Source organism: Dendropsophus ebraccatus, chromosome 10, assembly GCF_027789765.1.
Source record: "Dendropsophus ebraccatus isolate aDenEbr1 chromosome 10, aDenEbr1.pat, whole genome shotgun sequence".
Lineage (NCBI taxonomy): Eukaryota > Metazoa > Chordata > Amphibia > Anura > Hylidae > Dendropsophus > Dendropsophus ebraccatus.
The window spans coordinates 20,472,097-20,493,229 of record NC_091463.1 but is presented as its reverse complement, the minus strand read 5'-3'; the positions used below and the strand labels follow the sequence as shown (position 1 = coordinate 20,493,229).

General features: G+C 41.6%; 1 protein-coding gene across 1 annotated transcript in view; it reads right to left on the bottom strand.

Annotated features, from left to right (window-relative positions):
* Positions 1-742: 742 nt before the first annotated feature.
* Positions 743-21,133, bottom strand: part of SLC6A8 (solute carrier family 6 member 8) — a 47,792-nt gene continuing 27,401 nt past the window's right edge. Inside the window, exons 5-13 of the mRNA XM_069985922.1 lie at positions 19,968-20,102; positions 17,897-18,000; positions 14,501-14,625; positions 14,013-14,125; positions 13,195-13,332; positions 12,357-12,459; positions 9,948-10,048; positions 9,370-9,540; positions 743-7,948 (exon numbers count right to left, since the gene is read on the bottom strand). Of these exons, the coding sequence (XP_069842023.1) occupies positions 7,811-7,948; positions 9,370-9,540; positions 9,948-10,048; positions 12,357-12,459; positions 13,195-13,332; positions 14,013-14,125; positions 14,501-14,625; positions 17,897-18,000; positions 19,968-20,102 (1,128 nt within the window). The 3' untranslated portion in view covers positions 743-7,810. The remainder of the gene's footprint in view (positions 7,949-9,369; positions 9,541-9,947; positions 10,049-12,356; positions 12,460-13,194; positions 13,333-14,012; positions 14,126-14,500; positions 14,626-17,896; positions 18,001-19,967; positions 20,103-21,133) is intronic.

Genomic DNA, 21,133 nt, shown 5'->3' with positions numbered 1-21,133 from the left:
GCACAGGTTTGGAGGAAAGAAAGACATTACGCTCTTCCTAGCTAGCAGTTCTAGTCTATAATGTGAACCTTCAGTGTCAATGACTGCTGACCTGAGATATTTTTGGAATTTTTTGGAAACTGAAGCCTTCTCCTTTAGAGCAAGGATGGGGAATCTCCAGCCCTCCAGCTGTTGCAAAACTACAATTCCCATCATGCCTTGAAAGCCAAAGCCTGATAAGAAGTGCAGTTTTTTAACAGCTGAAGGGCTGGAGGTTCCCCATCTCTGCAGAAGCTTGTCTGCATCTGGTGCATGTGGTTTGTAAATATGTTGGGAGTTGTACTATATCAGTCAAAAATTCATATTTGGTTCATGCATTTTCAACTCCAAACTTTGCACAATTTCTTTATTTAAATGGGGAAAAAAAATTCAAAAATTTTTGATCCCCAGCTTGCTACCTTTTCCACGTGAGCCAGGGAAGGAAGCGATCAGGCTTGTTCTTCTCCCAGCTCTGTCTAACAACCATTGGGGTCCTGACTGATCAAAAATTTTAAATCATTTTTTTCTTTTTTTTTTCTTTATGACTGTTATTTTAAATAAGTCCTCACCTGTCCATATCTAGTATTGCAGCTCACCCCTTTGATTTTAACGGAGCGGAGCTGCAACAACAACCCCAGGTTGAAGCTGTTTCTGGAAGAAAGTAACCATGTTATTGAAATACCATGCAGCCCCTTAAACGTTGACCACAAAAAACACAAAACACTTTTTTTTTTCAAAAAAATCACATATTTTAATATTATTATTGCCATATTCAGTGAATACACTTAGCCGACAATCACAGTGCAAAAGCATGGAGCTCCTTGCAATATATTACAGAGGTATGTTATAAAGCTCCTACAGGAAGACTGAGATAATGTTCTTCACTGGGGTGTCCAATGAGAACATTACAGTAACTGGCTCAGAGGGGCGGCGTCTGACCTGTCTGTCTATGACAGCAAGTACAAGTATAGGGCAGCTAACTACACAATTAGGGTCATGTTTACTAAGTACTACGGTCTAAGGCACCTTACAACCCACATATGTATATTCATGGGCGATATGGCTGTATGGCTTAGCAGAGCTAACTAAAACTAGGCCTCAGCTGAGAAACAAGATCACCATATTATTTCTTAACAACTATCTGAATGGAAGCCTATACTCTAAATGGAGACTGATGAAAAATCACAGAACACAAGGATTTTATTAACAAAGACAAGACTCTATCTATTCTATGGGCTACACTTTATCTCTGTAGGCTTGGGTTGTACAGTTTGAGGACCACCACACCATATCGATAGGTACTTTTTATAAAGGGGCTACAGATAACATTCATAATGAAAATATAGAGATAAAGAGATATTCCAGGATCAAAATACTTTATAGATCATTGGTTAGCAGTAGAGATGAGCAAACCTGGAGCATGCTCGAGTCGATCCAAACCTGAACTTTCGTCATTTGATTAGCGGTGGCTGCTGAAGTTGGATAAAGCCCTAAGGCTATGTGGTAATCATGGATATAGTCATTGGCTGTATTCATGTTTTCCAGACAACCTTAGAGCTTTATCCAAGTTCAGCAGCCCCAGCTAATCAAATGCCAAATGTTCGGGTTCAGATCGACTCGAACCCCAACCCCAACGCTCATCCCTAGTTAGCAGCAGAAGTCTGCATTATATGGCTCTTCAGCTCTACCACTTGACCCCAGCCTAGAACTATATTAAAGTGGCCTTTTTTCCTTTAAGACGTCTTATTACTTAGTATGTGTACCGTTCAGGTTGACAATGACTAAAATACTGATAGATATACTATGTGAAATGTCTGGATCTGTCAAAACGTGGAAAAAAATGTGAATATTATCAGTAAGACCTTTATACGAAGTAGCATTTGGTTGAGTTGCCCCAGGGGTCACATTACTAACAGTGCAAATATGTAGCAACCAGTCAACGGGCAGGCAAGATTGGTTAGACTAAGGTCAACAATAACTCTGATACATTGTCATGTAATGACTGGATCAGAAAGACACAGGACCCATTGATCATCCAATAGATGATCCAGTAACAATGGTTTGCTCCAGTTTAGGGAGCTCTACTTAACTTAGCCCTGAACTAATCAGAATAACGTTTGGCTGCCATGTTGCTCATTCTTGACTTGCACTGTAGATGTTCCTTAAACTCGATACTAGAACTGGATCTTTTAAAGAATTGCCCTGATCCCCTTGAGTTTTCTCACCATATTGTAGAAGAAGCTTGGTAACTTCTTGGACCCTTCAACAGTCCATTTAGCCCCAACATAAGCAACATCAATCAATGGATAGCATGGTGCCATGGCTAACAATCACACATCCAAAAAACTAGAATTATTCTATCACTACAGTATCACTACAGGTAAGGGAAAATACACCAAAAATAGTTACTCATAGAGACCTATGGGCATGAACCTGCCCAAACTTTGCCACCAAACTCTTTTGAACCCATCTACTTTCCAGCATTACACAGTAAACATGGAGGCCTTGACACCAAGCCGACATTCCTAAAAGTCCCCAAAACCCAAAAAGTTCACAATACTAATGTGGACGCAATGAAAGAAAAACTTCCCATTAATTGTGTCCATGTGTTGTGGAGACTCCAAGGATGTGCAATAGCTTCACTTCTACAATTCAGTCTTATCTGGCTTGTTCCATGTGTTGCTGGTGAATGAAACAAATGTACAAAGACTAAAGTGTCCGATGCTTGGGCGTAAGATAGGTAGAGGGTGAACTCGAGAAATTAAAAAATTACAGACAAAATGGATTTCCAAGAATCAAATTCAACACAAGTAATATTTACAGTAATATACAAGGTGCAAAGAGAATTAAGAACATGGCGACACCATAAGAATAGAGCTCCTTGGGTATAGGATCATATGTTCAGGAACTAGACATGACGGGTAAAGGGAACTTTCTGCAGTTTTTCCTAAAATCTCAGCAAAGCCAACTTCTATTTTGGACATGATAGGTTCTCTGTGACCCACAAAACTCCATATTGGTTTTTAGGCTACAGACTAGGACTAGGGATCCCAAACAGGACTAACCAACCTCTTTAACTAAGATCTTAGGAAAGGGGTGCCTTAAAAGGGCTCTACAAGATGAAAAAAATGGCAGCTTCCTTTCAAAAACAGCACCACTCCTACCTATAGGTGGTATTCAGTCCCAAGACACTGAGCAATCTACAGCGCCAGGGCTAGTTTTTTGCAGGGCCAACTGCAATGTATGTAAACTAGATCCTTATGATCTATATACATATTTATTTTTTGCACAAGTCTCTCTCTGGAAATCATTAGATTGCTTATACTGATCATGGCAATGCTTTGATCAGTCAGATAGGTGCTCTGCTAGTACAGCCTGTGCGATCTAACTATGGCAGGCATGGAGACCTTTTGAAGGCCTCTGGCTGCTATGGTTATCTACTAGCGCCACAGAGTCACATTCTTGGAATACTAACTGGACAGTTGTCAGGCGCTGCTCTTGTCACTGATCCTTTTAAATGTTGTGTTAGCTGCTGATCTTAGCATATAAGGGGTTAAATGTCTGACATTAGCATCATCGCTGATGTTGGCCATTGACTTTTGATAGCAGTTAACACCTCAGTTGTCTATAGACCTGCTATCGTAGTATAATAGCAAAAGCACAGTGTACATGTACGGAATATGTTACCTAGGGGTTAAGGAGTGGTGCCGTTTTGGGAAGAGAGCAGTCATGTTTTTTCTTACAACATACAACCCCTTTAATGACCGTCATAGAAACCTTGTCAATGAATCACCTTAGTGGATAGGACTTGTCATTTTAGGAGAACCCTGAGAAGTGACCGTAGCTTTCACAGCCAACCCTCCAGTGAGAGGTAGTTGCCATAAAATGTTAAAGCTGAAATAATACCGAGTTATTCATGAACTACAATACGATAGACTTCAGGTAATAAAAAAAATGTTCACAAAATAGATCAATAAAAAGATTAACCAATCCCTAAGTCAACATCACCTATAGCAATCATTACCCAAGGAACGTCGTAAGAAGGCTTCCCAAGACTCCCTTAGTCTGCACATTCCTTCTAAACACTTATTATTATTACACCGTCTACCTAAACATTCAGTTCTATGGATACCCTGAAATGTGTTGGCACAGCTAGAAAAAGCTTAAAATATTTCATTTTCGGTTTAGGAGATCCTATGTATTTAACCTGACCAATGTTTATGAAGACTTGGCCATTTATTCACAGCAGTGACGCAAAGCGAGTCCCCTATAGGGTATGTAGGAGGTTACTATTGGTGAATCTACTTGAGGATGAGATTTAAAGGGTTTGGATGTGATTAGAAAAACACAGGGAATTGTTTCTGTACCAGTTGTGGAGTTGTGATACAGACACAACCCATGGACAGGTGGGGCACTGTTTTTGAAAGAAAACAGCCATGTTAGCTAATCTCATATAAAGGAAGAGAACCAGGCAAAAATTGAAGAAGGATTTTTTCGCTATGTTCCCACGTTTGTGTGAGGCAGTAAAACGCTAATTTTACAACTTGAAAAATTGGCAAAATTATATTTTCCCTTTAGAGTTAATAAAATCCAATGGGAAACAGCGGTTTGTTCACACACTCTATCATATTTTGGCACTTTTTTTTTTAGGGGGGGCCTAATCATAAACAATCATTTTCTTGGTTATAGTTTTTGCCACAGCCCAAAAAACTGAAAAAAATTGTGCAAAAAGGGCTCAAAAATGGTCTCAAAAATGGCCAACAAAAAATCCAGACTTTTTTGTGTGTGTGTGTGGGGAGGGGGGGGGGTCGCATAACAGCTATTTTTTTGCGCCGTAACATTACGAGTCAAAAAATGGTATGTGAACATAGTCTTATTATGACTAAAAGTCAATAAAAAGTGATTTTTTAAAAATGAATAAAATGAAATGTATGACAAAGAAATGAAATTTTAAGTTCACATTCTCATTGATAATATTTGTATCTTTTTTTTTTTTTTTAATCAAATTAAATCTCTCTTTAAAACACTGTGATAATAAATGTAGTCTCCCTTTGTGGCTTTGTTAGAATTTGCTAATAAAGTTTATTTCATCCATTTCCTCAAGGCAGCCAATCAGATGCTTGTTTTCATTTCCAAAATAAGAGCTGGATTCTGATTGGTGATGAAAGACACAAAAGCTGTTTCCCATAGCAACCAAACTAAATCCAGCTTTCATTTCTTAACCAGCATAAGTAGCTGTAATTTTATTGGTTGCTATCTAGCCTATGAACTAGAGGACAATCTGACCTTGTGACCAACAGCAGCCAATCACAGCTTAGCTTTCATTTTTCCAGAAAATTGAAACTGAGCTTTCATCGGTTGCTATTGGCAACGATTGAGGCCTACTGAATTCTATGTAAAAGTGACTTGCATTGCTGACAGGGACGACTTTACCGCCACTAAATACCTAATCTCCCTTTTACATTCTCACGGCTGAGACGCAGCTCGGAATCACCACCGCTGCCAAAAAATCCATAAAAAAACTTTATCAGTATTCTCTCTCTCTTTTCACAAAGTCACAAAATATAGCGCTTTTCACACTTTCTTCATAAAAACATTATCTCTGTACATGTTTAATCACCAAAAAAATAATTATTTTTTTGCGGCACAAAAATATTTATAACAAAATTAGAAATTTGCTTTTTTTTTTATTTTTATTTTTTAAGAAAGCTACTAAATCTGCTGCTAAGGATGCTGGGATGGGAAGCATATATAATTCCAGTCCGATAATCGCTAATTTTTAGGAGCAGTATTGTGTTTTTAATCTGTAAATATCAGATTTAATTGTATCATTCAAGTATTTATGAGGATATTTTAGTTTTAAGAGATTTCCCATGATGCATCACACCATACGGTAACAATAGCTTTTCTAACATACCCAAAGCCTTGCTCCTGTTCTAAAACTTTGACTGTCTGGGCATCATGGGAATTGTAGTTTTGCAACAGCTGGAGGGTCGAAGGTTCCCCATCCCTATTTGAAGAGCATAAGTGTGACTAAAGAGAGTGCAAAGTTAGTTGTCACAGTAGGGACCATGAGACCCCAAAAGCCCTTCTGCCATTTAAGAAGATACTAGCCCTTTAAATGGCTTATGGTCAGCGGGGGCCCTCATACAGTTTTGCACTGGGGTCCAGGAACCTCATATTACACCACTGCCTAAGAGGACCCCAAAATGCCACAGAACCACCTACTGTAATACATATTAGTACAACTCTGCCCATTCCCCATCCACAGACTGTCAGGAAAATAATAGACTAAATAGCTTAAAGTGACCCTATCAATTTAATAAAAAAACCCTTTGACATGTCATAGAGACGTGAGATTAAAGTTTTGACCAGTTCAGGGTCTAGGTGAAGACTACCTGAAACCTTCCTATAGTCTTACACTAGGAGTTTCGTTGACGTAACAAAGAGCGTATGACGTGTCAAAAGTTTTTTTTTCAAGTGACAGTGTCCATTTAACTATATTTTCACAATGGGACATGTAAAGAAGAAATGTGGGTTTGTGTTAATGGGATGTATTAAGTTTTCAGTCTATGTTCCCGTTCAGACCCATCGGGTCTTTGATGCAGTTTTTGGCCCACATTGCTTCAACACTCCCTAAGTTAAAAGATATATATATATGTGTGTGCTTCATGATGATTGCATTGGTTGATGCATAGATTTCACTGTTTCTAGAGGCACAAAATGGACATGGGCCACAGCAGTGCCTATAGCAGCAGAGGTCTCCCCTTCTAGCAGGGACGGATACTATACTGAGCAGCGATTTAGTGTTTTTACACATCTGTTAATACCGGTGGCATCCCCGGGGGTCACCTGCACACGCATCGTGCATGTACAACTATACTGATAAAAAAAGAAAAAGTGCAAATATAGCTTTCGCCGCCATCTGCAGTGACGACCAGGCCACCTTTCCTTCAGAGGGTGCATGCATGGATGTAATGCGGATAGGGTTAATCCTGTCAGCTCGCCATCGTGTTGATTGCTGGCACCAAGCAGTCACAGCAATCCTTCCAAACACCAGTATTATTTACATTGGCAAGCGCCACACCACCGTGCATTATGGGTGCTTATGATATTTATCTTACAGGATATTTCGGGATGAGTGTTCCTGGTAGTAAAGGAAGACGGGATTTATTTTCATATCCCAAAAGCATTGGACAGAAGTCCCTAAATTGTGTATCTGGCATTACTCAATGATATGTGGTCTTTGGCGTAAATATTCTGTTTAGGTTCTTAGACTTATTAAGGTCTCGAGCAGAAGGTGTTAGTCCAGGTTGGTGAGATTCTCCACTGATACATTGTGGGGTACTGCTATCTACCATTAGACAGAGTAGTTAGAAGATGTCCAGGGATCTAGCAGACTGGTAGCCTACTGGTCAGAAAAGGTAGCCACTTGGATGACATCTTCCCCGATTTGGAAGATCTCAACAACCTGTGCAATTTTTAGCCACCTCATGCTCCCTACTTCAAAGCCAAACCATTGCTGGTATTCTATGGTGGGATGACAATAACAGAAGTTCATTGTGTATTTACGGATAATATCTAGATGTAGAACTAATTCTTCACATTTCCTCCTCCACCACCAACACCTCTTGGACAACCATATCACAGCTTGATGATTCGGAATTTGGTGGAGATGTTTGTATTGGGAGTTGGACTTTTTTCTTTCTGGGTCATTGAGGGTCATCGATGGGAATTGGAGATCAGGACGGGAGTAAAAACCTCAAAGGATCGCAGGTGGTAGACGCTCACTTCACATAACACTCTCGAAGATGATGACCTTGTTATCCGACACAGGGCTCAAGCTGGTCAAGCTCTTGACATCTGGATCAGGTGCCATGTACTCTAAATGATGAGCTCCCCAGATGGGTTCAGTCAGACGATGCCAACGCTGTCAATGAAGATCAACAACAGAGTCATTAGATACATTGACGCTTCTTCTTGAAGATTATCGCAACTTTAATGGGTGATCTGAGCGAGATTATTGCCGGACAATGCAGTTTTATGTTTTATATAAGGTAGGAATAAGATAAATGGTTGACTAGAGACTTTTTGGGGGTGAAAATTGGCCTTGTCCTAGGCCTTGCTCACGTGACCTTATTAGAGATGAGCGCAACTCAAGCAGGCTTGAGTCCGATCATTGTGCATTAGACTACCGGTGGTTGGATGCAGCCCTAGGGAGTCCGGGAAAACATGGATACAGCCTATGGCTGTATACATGTTTTCCCTAGGGCTGCATCCAACTTCCTCAGCCACGGGTATCCAAATATTCAGATCCAAAAGATCAGCCTCGAACATGCTCAAGTTGCACTCATCTCTAGACCTTATCCCTCAAATACAGAAACCAAGAAGTATTTTACCGCATCCAGTAAACGACCAGGATGATAAACAGCAGTATTCCCACTATAGTACATTATGTGAAATACTGAATATTCTGTATAAGTCACTATCCCTTAAAAAAAAAAAAAACTCTTTACATCATAGACATGTCAAAAACTTTGATCACATGGTGTTGGGGTTCTTAGATCCTAATAGTTCACTAGAATGAGCTGGATATATGCTTCTCCTCCTGGCTCAATACTCTCTATAGACTCTATACAATCTGTCTCCTGCTGCAAGACAGGGAGAGCAAACAGCTCATCCAATTGCTTCTTCAGGCTCGTTTTAGTGAGTGTGTGTGTGTGTGGGGGGTCTTCAAACCACAACACCATCTGATCAAAACGTTCGACAAATGAATTTTTTTTTTTTTTAAAGGGGTTATCCAGCGCTACAAAAACACTTTCCCCCTACTGTTGTCTCCAGTTTGGGTGGGGTTTTGAAACTCAGTTCCATTAAAGTAAATGGAGCTTAATTGCAAACTGCACCTGAACTGGAGACAACAGTAGGGGGAAAAGTGGGCATGTTTTTGTAGCGCTAACAGTAAGGGGAAAAAGTGGGCATGTTTTTGTAGCGCTGGATAACCCCTTTAAGTGACAGCGACACTTCGCGGTTCCATTGCTAGACTGCTCATTTTAGAAATTCACCCATAGACTCTGCCATGAAACAAAGGCAAGAATCTTTTAGGCCAGATTCAAATAAAAACTTAAAGGGGTTATCCCGAATAAAAAAAAAAAAAAAGATGTATAAAAGTGAAGCATAATAATATTTGCAGTAGAAGCAACAAGTGCATGCCCTTTTTCCTCGCATTGTAAATGATGTTGGGCCTCATGGGTCCTACTCTGGTTACAGCCCATTATAAGCCCAAGCCTGAACTCAGTGAACAACCTCCATTCCAGAAATATCTATGGTTCACATAGCAGCCATTGCACTTACTTCTTTCAGCGACCCCTTGGCACATGTAATTTTGTAGAGGAAGGTCACGGGAACACACAGCATTGATGACATAGCAAAGCACCAGCCAATTGCTTCACCCCACCAGGGGTATGTGTAGGTCTTGTTGTACGTCAGAGCCTTGTAGTTCACCAGGTTGAAGATAAATATGGCCTGTGCAGTAGAAAGGAATCACTTTACAACTTTTGATGCACACAATATCTAGTTTAATGAAGAAGAAGTCATGAGTTTATGTTTTATGACAACTTTGCGGGAAGCTGCTCAGCCTGTTCTATGTGCGGACAGCTGGGGATATGACAGGCTTCTTTGTTTAGGATCTGAGTGAGTAGTATGAAGCAGCTGTCTCTAGCGGTATTATAGATCAGTGGTCTCCAGCCTGCGGCCCTCCAGCTGTTGTGAAACTACAACTCCTAGCATACCCCAGCAGCCACAGGCTTACTGTAGTTAAAGGTATAACCAGGTCAAGACCCAACAACTTGCGGTCTATCCCTAAAATAAGTATATTTAACTTTCCATTACATACAAAGGTTCTAAGCAAATTGTTATGGAAGCCATCTTACCAGGCAGACGAAGGGCGTGATGAAAGACCAGCACCATTTCATCCAAGGGAAGGGACGGTATCCAATCATACGGGCAATGTCATCCATGAATCTATCAGCACCTGATGATATGAAATCAATGGAAAGGTCAACATTGGCAGATTATTTTATCTATCTTTTTGACCACTATTTTTTATAGCAATTCAGTGTATAAGACACATGGTAGTGGTCGTGATGGTGGCGATCATGATGGTCATAGTTATGATAGTGGCGGTTGTAATAGTGGCAGTCATGATTTTGAAGGTGGTTGTGATGTTGAATCTGTGTTGTTATGGTGCTGGTTATGATGGTAATGGTTTTGAAGCTGGTATTGGTGGTGATTATGATAGTAGTGACAGTAATGCTGGTGCTTATAATAGTGGTGATTATGATGGTAGTATTTTTGATTGTGGTAGTTCTGATGGTTATAGTTTTAACATTGTTGTAAGGGTCATAGTTATGATGGTTATAGTTTTGACAATGGTTGTAATGGTGGTAGTGGCTTTGATGGTTGCCTTGGTGAAGGTTATGATGGTGGGGGTGATTGTAATGTTGCTAGTCATGATGGTGGTGATTATGATGGTAGTGATTGTGTGGTTATAATAGTGGTGGTTGTGATGTTGGTTGTAATGGTGGTGGTAATAATAATAGTTATGGTTTTGATGTTGGCTGTGTTGTTAGTTGTGATGGTGGTGTTCATGATGTTGGTTGGTAAGGCAATGGTTTTGATGGTCGTTATGACAGTGATGGTTTTGATGGTGTTTTGATATTTGTTGTAATGGTGGTGTTAGTAACAGTTAAGGTTTCGATGGTGGTTGTGATGGTGCTGTTCTTAGTGTTGGTTGTAATGGTAGTGGTTTTGATATTGGTTATGGTGATGGTTATGATGATTCTGGCTGTAATGGTGGTTATCATGATAGTGGTGGTTGTGATAGTAGAGCCTACATTTATCCACAACAGCTTTGCATTAGACCTGGTAAGCATTCATCCATACCTTTGTAACCAAACATCCTACTCTTACGAGTGTGGCAATAAAACTTCAATGGACAGAATTCTGGGAACTTTTGGCATATTTAGAGCTCTGTCATTTGAGCCTTATTTCTATATGCTTAGAGAATCCCTTTAATCTATACTCATATAAGTAATACAAGTTATAAGGCTGCCAGCCAACACATAGTTGAGCCTTATCTCTGTACAGTGCATATGCTGCTGTAAGTGTGACCAATCTGGCATTAGGAAAGCAGTCTGGGAGATGCTCTGCGGCATCTTTGTAGCTCAGCAAATCCCAAGGACAGATCTATATTAAGACAGAGATTTGGTGCAGAGCGCATGCTCTGGATGACAGCCAACAGCCGTTCACGCTCCAGCTCCTGCATCTGCCTCCAAAGTGACTGGAGAATTCTGGGTAGGATTCACTGTAAATAGAATTGGTCTTTTAGTCTATCGGAAATACAGAGCATACATACAGTATGCAGGCAGAGAGCTGGTAAGCTAAAATCTCCAGCATGTCCTTTCAGCCTTTTCTATGCCAGAGAAGCTCCAAGGTCCCAGTGGCCCCTATCTACCATGAGCCATTTACTAATACTGGTGACTTATAATGTCTCTACCCAATGATCATGATTGTGGTATCAGTCAACGCTGATGTCTTACAGCCACCTAGATAGAAGCTTTAAACAATGTCTTTAACCAATGATCATAGGTAGACCAGGAGTCTTTACCTAGCGGCTGTGATAAATTATTAGTCTCATTAGCTACTGTACATAGATGGACCTGAAGTCTTTACCCAGTGGCCATGATAAGTTCTAGTCTTATCAACCACATAGATGGACCAGGAGTCTCTACACAATAACTATGATGGGTTGTAGTCTAATCAACCACATAGATGGATCTGGAGTCAATACTCAATGACCACGATGGGTTGTAGTCTCAACAACCACAAAGATGGACCAGGAGTCAATACTCAATGACCACGATGGGTTGTAGTCTAATCAACCACATAGATGGACTTGGAGTCAATACTCAATGACCACAATGGGTTGTAGTCTCATCAACCACATAGATGGACCAGGAGTCTCTGCACAATGACCACGATGGGTTGTAGTCTCATCAACCACATAGATGTACCTGGAGTCAATACTCAATGACCACGATGGGTTGTAGTCTCATCAACCACATAGATGGACCAGGAGTCTCTGCTCAATGACCACGATGGGTTGTAGTCTCATCAACCACATAGATGGACCAGGAGTCAATACTCAATGACCAAGTTGTAAACATCAACCACATAGATGGACTAGGAGCTTCAAGCTCTATGGTCTATGAAGTTTGCAAAAGTAAACTAATGTAACATTTCAGTCACGCTTTATTTTGCAGGTTTCCCCACTGACTTACCATAAACCCAGGCAACGACAACACACTGCCAAAAAGTCTGCCACAGGAGGGTCATTCCGCTAGCAGAGTAATAGTCAAATAGTTGGAAAACATACATCCCACCCTGGCAAGACAAACACACATGTGGAATGTTAGATCACATATAGCCATTTAGTTCTAAATCCATTTGGTCTTAAAGGGGTTATCCAAGCTTCAAAAACATGGCCACTTTCTTCTCAAAATAGCAGGGGTGGCGCTGTTTTTGCAAGAAAGTAGCTACGTATTTTCTAATCCTGGATAACCGTTTTAAGGGGCTATACTGTATAACTACATATAAACATTCTTCTGGAATCATCACTACACCCATCTATGGACTCTGTTTGGCATCGTAGCTTGTGATTTCCATTCACCATAGGTTCAGCAGAATACACATGCTACGAGTATGGCCATACTATGGCCCTCCCAACTTGGCCTTAGGCCGATTCTTGTTGATATTTTTAGTCTTCCATGGTACGCCCTGTTTATATGTAGGTAATGCAAATAATAGCTCCAGCCAAAGTCATATCATAGCAACCAAAGGGGTTATTGTTCTAAATTTTGTTTTGCGATCCTATGCTAATACCGGATGACATTCAAAACATTGGATAAGAAATCTTTTCTGCTTTCCCGGCACTGATGTTAGTATTCATACCGAGCTCAGATAACACAATGCAGAGGACTCTTTTTTATGTATTTTCCATAAAAGATTCTCAGTAAAACAAGTTAGATATAAATAGAAAAAAAGGAGATGTGGACTGCAAAAATTATATTATACAGTATCTAATAATATACAGAAACGTGTGCTGTTTATATATCATACCTCCGTCAGCATGGAGAGGTCAATGAGGAACATGACCACACAGCAAAGGGCCACAGCTACCTCTCGCTGATAACGGAAATAATAGCGGGCCGGAAGCAGGTCCAGGATGGCGGTAATGAATCCTTCCACACCTACAAACTGTAATAATACAGAAGTTTTTTTATACTGTATGGTCTAAGTCTTGAAAATTCTAGTACTTATAAGCTACAAAGAGCATGTCCCAATCTAGAGGACCTGACATGAAAGCAAACTGATTTCAATAACAACTGTGTAATGCTTCATTCCTCCTGCGGGGGAGCTGCAGGGAAATCCAACACTTGTTACTGGTTTCTCCTACAAATGACAGCTGAACACTGGGGAACCCGGCTATGGGGAACCTCGTGATCAGCTCATCATCAGGGAACCCTTCTAATAAACAAAATTGTTTGAAGTGGTCACCCGTTTTAATATAAAGGCCGACAAGCCATTCTTGTCTCTTTTTTGTGTTTACCTTTAATAATGTCTATTACAGTATTAGAGATACTTTATTTTAATCCTCCCAATAGGGCCACATATGCCAGTCCTACACATACACCCCCAAATGCCAATACTCCCCATAGACCCTATATGCAAATCCTTATCATACACCCACATATGCCAGTCCTCCCTATATACCCACATATGCCAGTGCTCCCTATACACCCACATATGCCAATCCTCCCCATACACCCCATATGTCAATGACCCCCACAGACCCACATATGCCAGTCCTCTCCACCCCAAAGTCATGTTTCCACAAGCCAATCCATATTATTCATAAGATAAAAAAGGATATTTACCTGGCTGTCCAAGCCAAGAAGAAGCAGCATAAAGAAGAACAGAGCAGACCAGAGAGGCGCCACCGGCATCAGACTCACCGCCCGGGGATATGCAATAAATGCCAATCCAGGCCCTGAGTATAGAGAACACATTCATCGTAAGACCATGTGCAGTAACAACCATGCTATAAATGTAATGACCCCAGGCAAGCTTAATTCTTCTATCCATGTACACAAGAGAAGCAGAGAAGACCAGCAGATGTCCATCTGGGGGTTAAGGGGTTATCCAGCACTACAAAAACATGGCCACTTTTCCCCCTACTGTTGTCTCCAGTTCAGGTGTGGTTTGCAATTAAGCTCCATTTACTTAAATGGAACTGAGTTTCAAAACCCCACCCAAACTGGAGTCAACAGTAGGGGGAAAGTGGCCATGTTTTTGTAGTGCTGGATAACCCAACATACTGGGAGTCAGGAGACCTCGGATAGACTGCTCTGTAGGAGACACTTACCTGATTCAGCTACTTTGGAAATGTCTACTCCCTGCTCATTCGCCATAAAGCCAAGAATGGAGAAGACCACAAAGCCAGCGAAGAAACTGGTCCCACTGTTTATTAGTGCGAGGATAAAGGCATCTCTGTGGAAAAAGACATAGACGGTTAGAACACATGCATCTGCAAGTGTTTATGGGACTTATGTGAGCCCTTTATGGGACCATCATTTACCTGATAAGGTTTTCCCATAAGTTCTCATTTAGAGGAGCACTCCAGCAAGCATGTCATTTTATCCTCCCAACATGAGGCTGCTCTGCTCCCACTGCTTACCATGCCCACCGTTGGCCCAATACGTATTTTATGTTATCTACGACTTTTGCTGAGAGGGTAAAATGACATGGTCACTGGAACAGTCCAGTATGGTCAGGGGAAGAAAATAAAGCTAGTCTACTGATATACTTAAAAGTGTATATATATATATACAATGTCCACCAACTACAATGGCTACAATGAAGTCGAGAGTTTGGCCCAAGCTCAGGTTGACCTATTCTTCATGGGTGTGTTAAAGGGGTTATCCAGTGCTACAAAAACATGGCCACTTTATTTCAGAGACAACACGACTCTTGTCTCCAGTTCAGGTGTGGTTTGCAATTAAAGTGACAGTACCACCAGGCCAAGGCTAAAGCACTGGAGGCGGGCCGACCCACCCCCAGTGGGAAGAAACCCAAGCCCCTCCATGTCGTGACTCCATTACAATCAATGGAACCCTATCATAGAGGGGCTAGGGTTTCCTCCCACTAAGGGTGGATCGGCCCGCCTCCAGTGCCTTAGCCTGGGCCTGTTGGTACAGTCACTTTAAGCTCTATTCACTTCAATGAGCCGAGCCAAACCCCGCCCAAGTTGGAGACAAGAGTGGGGCTGTCTCTGGAAGAAAGTGGCCATGTTTTTGTAGCGCTGATTAACCCCTTTAAACCGAAAACAGCCAATGGAGAACAGGCTCAGGGGCCTTCTATCTTCTTGAAAGGTCACCAGTGTCCAAGGCTAACCAAAAAACCCAGTTACATTTTTTGTTCTAAAAACCTCAAGACACCAAAGTAGCAGTTGCATCTAGATCCAATGGACTCTGCCCCTCTCAGGCACTTACATTGTAAATGGTACATGGTAGATGGGAGACACATTTTGTATTGAGGTTCAGAAACGTCAGTTTACTCTTTCTAGTACTGTATAACATCACATGGCGGTTGTCCTAATACATACAAAAGAATTAGTCGGTACTGTAGGATCTTATTTCACTTATTTATGTCACTGTCTTATATATAGCATAAGGCAATGACATCAGTGAAATACACAGGGTGTCTGTAGTCTGCGGGGCTCATCAGTTGTTGAGCTAAGAATGACTTCCAGAAATGAAGGAGGGGTCTGATCATCAACCATGCTCACCCCTCGTGGACACAGCTGCCCATCCATCTGCAGCTGTCATGTCATTCGACCCCCGGATCACTGGTCTCCCCTTTCAGCAGCTGTTATGTCCAGCCATCCATCACACTATATAACCCTACTGTCAGAAGTTTGCTCCCGTTTCATTAAAGCGACCAGTCATCATGAAGGGACCGTCTATGATACAACACTCTCGAAGGCCACCACTGATGGTCAATCACGCAGAACACCATTCTATCGACACATTAAAAGTATTCATCCTTGTATCGGGATCAACAAAAGTTCCTCCTTAAAGGGGATGTCTAATTTATTATTTCAAATACCATGTTTGGACCCTCAAGAGTTCTTCTGACCCTAAGGGACAGTTATCATGCAGATTATCGTTATATTGTTTGAATTTAAACGATAATTGTTTAGTGTAAATGCAGGCAGCGATCAAACGACCAACGAGAAATCGTTCATCGTTCGTTTGGTACTGACACCAAATTCATCGTTAATCGTTTGCTGTAATACCGCAATTGTTTACTAATCGTTCAGTGTAATTCGACATCATTCCTTCCTTTCCTGGGATCAGATGAAGTAAACAATTGTAGTTATGATGGTAACTGATGACTATTGTTCTGTGTAATATGGTGAACGGTTTCAGGTTAAAGATAAACAATCTCGTTTGCGTTAATCGTTAAAATTCTCTTTGTCTAATAGGATCCTTAGTGTCACTGCACTGATCTCACTGGGCACTGTGTAAGGCCAGCGTGATAGAAGAGACCTCTGACTGGACATGATCTGGACCGGTCTTTGGCCTCTGAATACAATGTTGGGTTTACTGACTGGCTGAGGGAAAGTGGATGGGTGTCTGTCACAAATGCCATTCATTTGGCTGGGGACAGGATAAACGCTTTACGCCTTTCGTTCAGTACTCAATGTGCTGATCTTCTACCCACACAGTATACAGGGAATGAATGGTGCCCTATGGAGATGGAAAAACATATTCCTGGCCATATAAACAAGCCGAGACGCAAGGGGAAGCAATGATTTTCCGTCCCACAGTGATCATACGTTCCAAGGCTTACTTCTCGTTCTTGGAAACCTAATTTTCAATATCTCTGCATGCTGTCAGTGACTGGAAGAAGTCTCCTTCTTTACATGTGAGTGGAATAAATCTCTAATGAAAGTGTTTTTCCCATTATAGGGGGAGGTCAGCTACAGTGTATGCTTATGAGGATGTCACTGAGGGGTCTTCTGTACAGGTCTGATGGGTTCTCTGTGACCAGCTACTATAGAAGCCTTTGTTCGCTTGAATAGATGTTGTGTAATAGGAATAAGACAGTGTCTGGTCCTTAAAGGGTTATTCCCATCACAACTAATATAGTTAATCTTATAGGGCTCGCCACGTTAATTTTTGGCGTATACATTAATTCCTTCACCTGATCTGCTGCTCTTTTCCTTCCTTTGTTGACTGCTTGTTGTCAAGGTTACCAACCACCACTCTGCTGTAAAAGCAGTGGTCTGGCTGGGGTAAATGAATGTTTTTGCAAAAAAATTATCTTGATGAGCCCTACAAAGTATAACCATGTTAGTTGCGATGGGAATACCTCTTTACGGGGACAACATTTGAAAAAGGGGCACCATGATCCATGCACGATGGACACGATGGGGATAAATGGTTTCATCATTGACGGCAAGCAGGAAAATGTACGCTACGGTCCTAAGGTTATTTATGTATGGCTAAAACCCCTTCTGGCTTCCATGTCAGGTGACAAGGGCCGATAGATCACTGTGGTGGCGGGAACTAAAATGTGAATATTTAGTTGCTATGGAAGTCAGCTAGTCAGTGATGTCCATAGCAACCAATCACATTCCAGGTTACTTATAGTCAGGGTTGGGCTGGAGGTTGGACATGCGATCTGATTGGCTGATACGTGTTTGCTAGAACTGTCTGGATGTGTGAGATCTTTCTTACACGCTCTACTTTCTTACTTGTAGCAGTCATTGTTAAAGCGATTATAGCTGCCCAGCGCTGTAAGGGCTCCCAGTCCTATGGCATAAGAGAAGAAGATCTGTGTCCCGGCATCAATCCACACCTGATGACAATGAGAGGAATGATAGAGAGTAGAAAGGCATGTTCCCGGATTATCATGTCATGGCACGTCACTAGGATCCCATCTCATTAGACTGAAGGGACTTGCTTAATCCCTACACAAAAGTGTTCTTGGCGACTTTCCCTGTAGGGAACTTCGGCATAGCCCCATTTAAAGGAGTTATCAAGGATTAGAAAACAGCTCCACTCATGTCCTCAGGTTGTGTGTGGTATTACAGTTCAATGGAAATAAGCTGCAATATCAACAGGGCCGGCTCCAGGTTTTTACAGGCCCTTGGGCAACAGAGCCTCAGCAGGACCCTCATCCATCCATCTACTATGCACCCATCATCCACACACTATGCACTATCATTCGAGACACCACTAACATACACAAACACACATTACTGACACACACACTGACTGACACACACACACACACTTAATGACACAGACACTGACACAGCCATTACTGGCTGACACACTCAGACACTGACTGCCTGACATACACACATACACACAGCACTTACAGCTCAGTCTTGTCCCCTCTCTCTAGCAGGCCGATTTCCACACTGTAAGGTTGAGGACCTGCTGGTCATGTGATCAGGTCCTCTCTCTGTGCAGGATGCTCACATGTCCTGCTTCTCCTCTTTCTTCTGATGTTCAGCCCGCTTACTCTGAACTACAGTGAGCGGGCTGAACATTACAGCACCTGGCCCCTCTCTCTCTCTAGGCCTCTAGAGGCGCTATGGGCCCGGCACTTGCCCAGGTAAGCCCAGTGCTGACACCGTCCCTGAATACCACATACAAACACAGGACAAGAGTGGCTCTATATTTTTCTAATCCTTGATAACCCCTTTATCCCTGCAGTCATACTCTTCTCTATGTGGGTATCCCTTAGTGTTTGGGCTTATATTTAATTGAATATAAAATGATCATGCTAAGGTCTGAAGCTTCTATCCATAGATCTCTTTTGTTGTCTTGTATTTGTGTTATTCCTCCAAAAACTGTATTAATAAATGGACAACTGGGCGTTACCATTCCTCTAAGGCCAGATTCACACTAACATAATATGTTTGCATTTTTGTGTCTATATTATTGCTGCAAATCCTGGGTCGTTTAGGGGTCTGATGACCAAAACTAACAGCTACTAGTTCATGTTATTAGGTTTACAATCAGACCAGGACTTGTGGCCATGATATTGGGACACTATACATTATATGGAAGTGTGAACCCAGCCTTATTGTTTCGGTCCATCCCTACACAAGAGGGGGGGCACAGTGATGTGCACCGTCACGTGCTCCTCCATATATATAGACGGAAAAGCTGTCAGGGGGAAGGAGATGTAGGATTGGCGGGGGCAGAGCTGCATATGGAAATAGAAACACCCAGTTGTCAATTTATTCAAATAATTTCCAGGAGGAATAACAGGGTACTAAAAAAGTATAAAAAACTTAAGAACTCATAAGAAATGCTCTATGTCAGGAGTGCTAAGGGGTTGCATGTTTGTGTCCGTATTGTGGTCGCAAGTCCTGGCCTGGCTGTAAATGCGATGACCTGAAACCAGTTGGGGTCAGGCTGGGACTTGCGGTCATAGTACAGATGCAACAATGCGTCTATATTATACCTAGCCCCATAGACTTTGTAATAACCGATCTCTCCCAGGAGACAGCTATGGATCCACATCCGTTCCTGCTCAATGAGCCAGCTAATGGCTGCAGGGTAAAAAATTAAACCCAAAGCATTCGGCGTTAACCACAGATTGCTAATAGAGTTAATGAGATGAATTAGGAATCTACAGAGGATGAGATTCAGCAAAGAAATAAGACGTCAGCTGGGAGATGCCAAGATGAAGCCTCCTCCCGGAGGATGGGATAAGAGCTGGGAGTCAGGAGGGGGATGACGCCATTCTATGGATGACTGTAATAGGAAGGGCATTAACCAGAGAGCTTAGTACTTTTTTATTTTTACCTGGGCAGACCCAAGCTTAGACCAGTCAGGTTTAAGGTAGTATATGATGCCTTCAGAAGCACCTGGCAACATGGCACCACGAACGAGGAGGATAAGCAAGACGACATATGGGAACGTGGCCGTGAAGTAGACAATCTGTAGGAAGAGAGAAAACATTCAGAGTGAATCACATATCTGGTCGGTTAATGTATACATTGGTTTATAGCATATATATATATATATATATATATATATATATATATATATATATATATATATATATATATATATATACTGTATATATACCACCTAGCCTGTATACACTAGTGTCAGTCTATCTCTGCTTCCTTGGAATCACTCCCGGTATCCTATCAGGTTGCCCCCCCCCCCTTCAGTCTGACACAGTGCTCTCTGCTGCCACCTCTGTCCATGACAGGAACTGTCTAGAGCAGTAGCAAATACCCATAGAAAACCTTTTCTTCTCTCCAGAATAAAAAAAGAATACAGCATTTCATGCAGGACATACAGCAGCTGATAAGTACTGGAAGACTGGAGATTCTTTTTATAGAAATAAATTACAAATTTATGGCCCTTTCTGACACTAGTTTGTTTGAAAGATTTTTTCCCCCACTGCAGTACCCCTTTAAAGCTCTATCAACCTTCTCGGATTTAAATCAATGTTATTTAGCGCCTGGCTGTGACTCAGTCATTCCACATCGTATTCCTTTAGACGAGGCGGACATCATATGATGCAGCTGATGCCCTTTACTTTGTGCCCGCAACCCACACCGTGCCTTGTCCATTCAGACTTGGTGGCAGAGAATGGGGTCAGAAGCCATATTCACAAATATCAAAGGCTGATCGGCAGGGGTGTCTGGTGTCAGCGTCCTTGGGATAGGCTATCAACCCAGAAAAATTCCTTTAAGTAAATAGGACTGATCTGTAATACCAGACACAAACCATTGACAAGAGTGGCACTCTTTTTTTTCTATTCTTCTATAATTTACCAACCTGGACTCAGTATGCCAAGATCAGAAAAGCCAAGGATTTACAAGACATTTCTATATATAGGAATGTAAACATTTAAGGAGGACTGATTTAAGGCGGACTCATTTAATATGAAAGGCAAGTCTCGGCATTAGGCGATAATCTTCTGTCACAATGAATCAGGGGAAGGCAGTCTCATT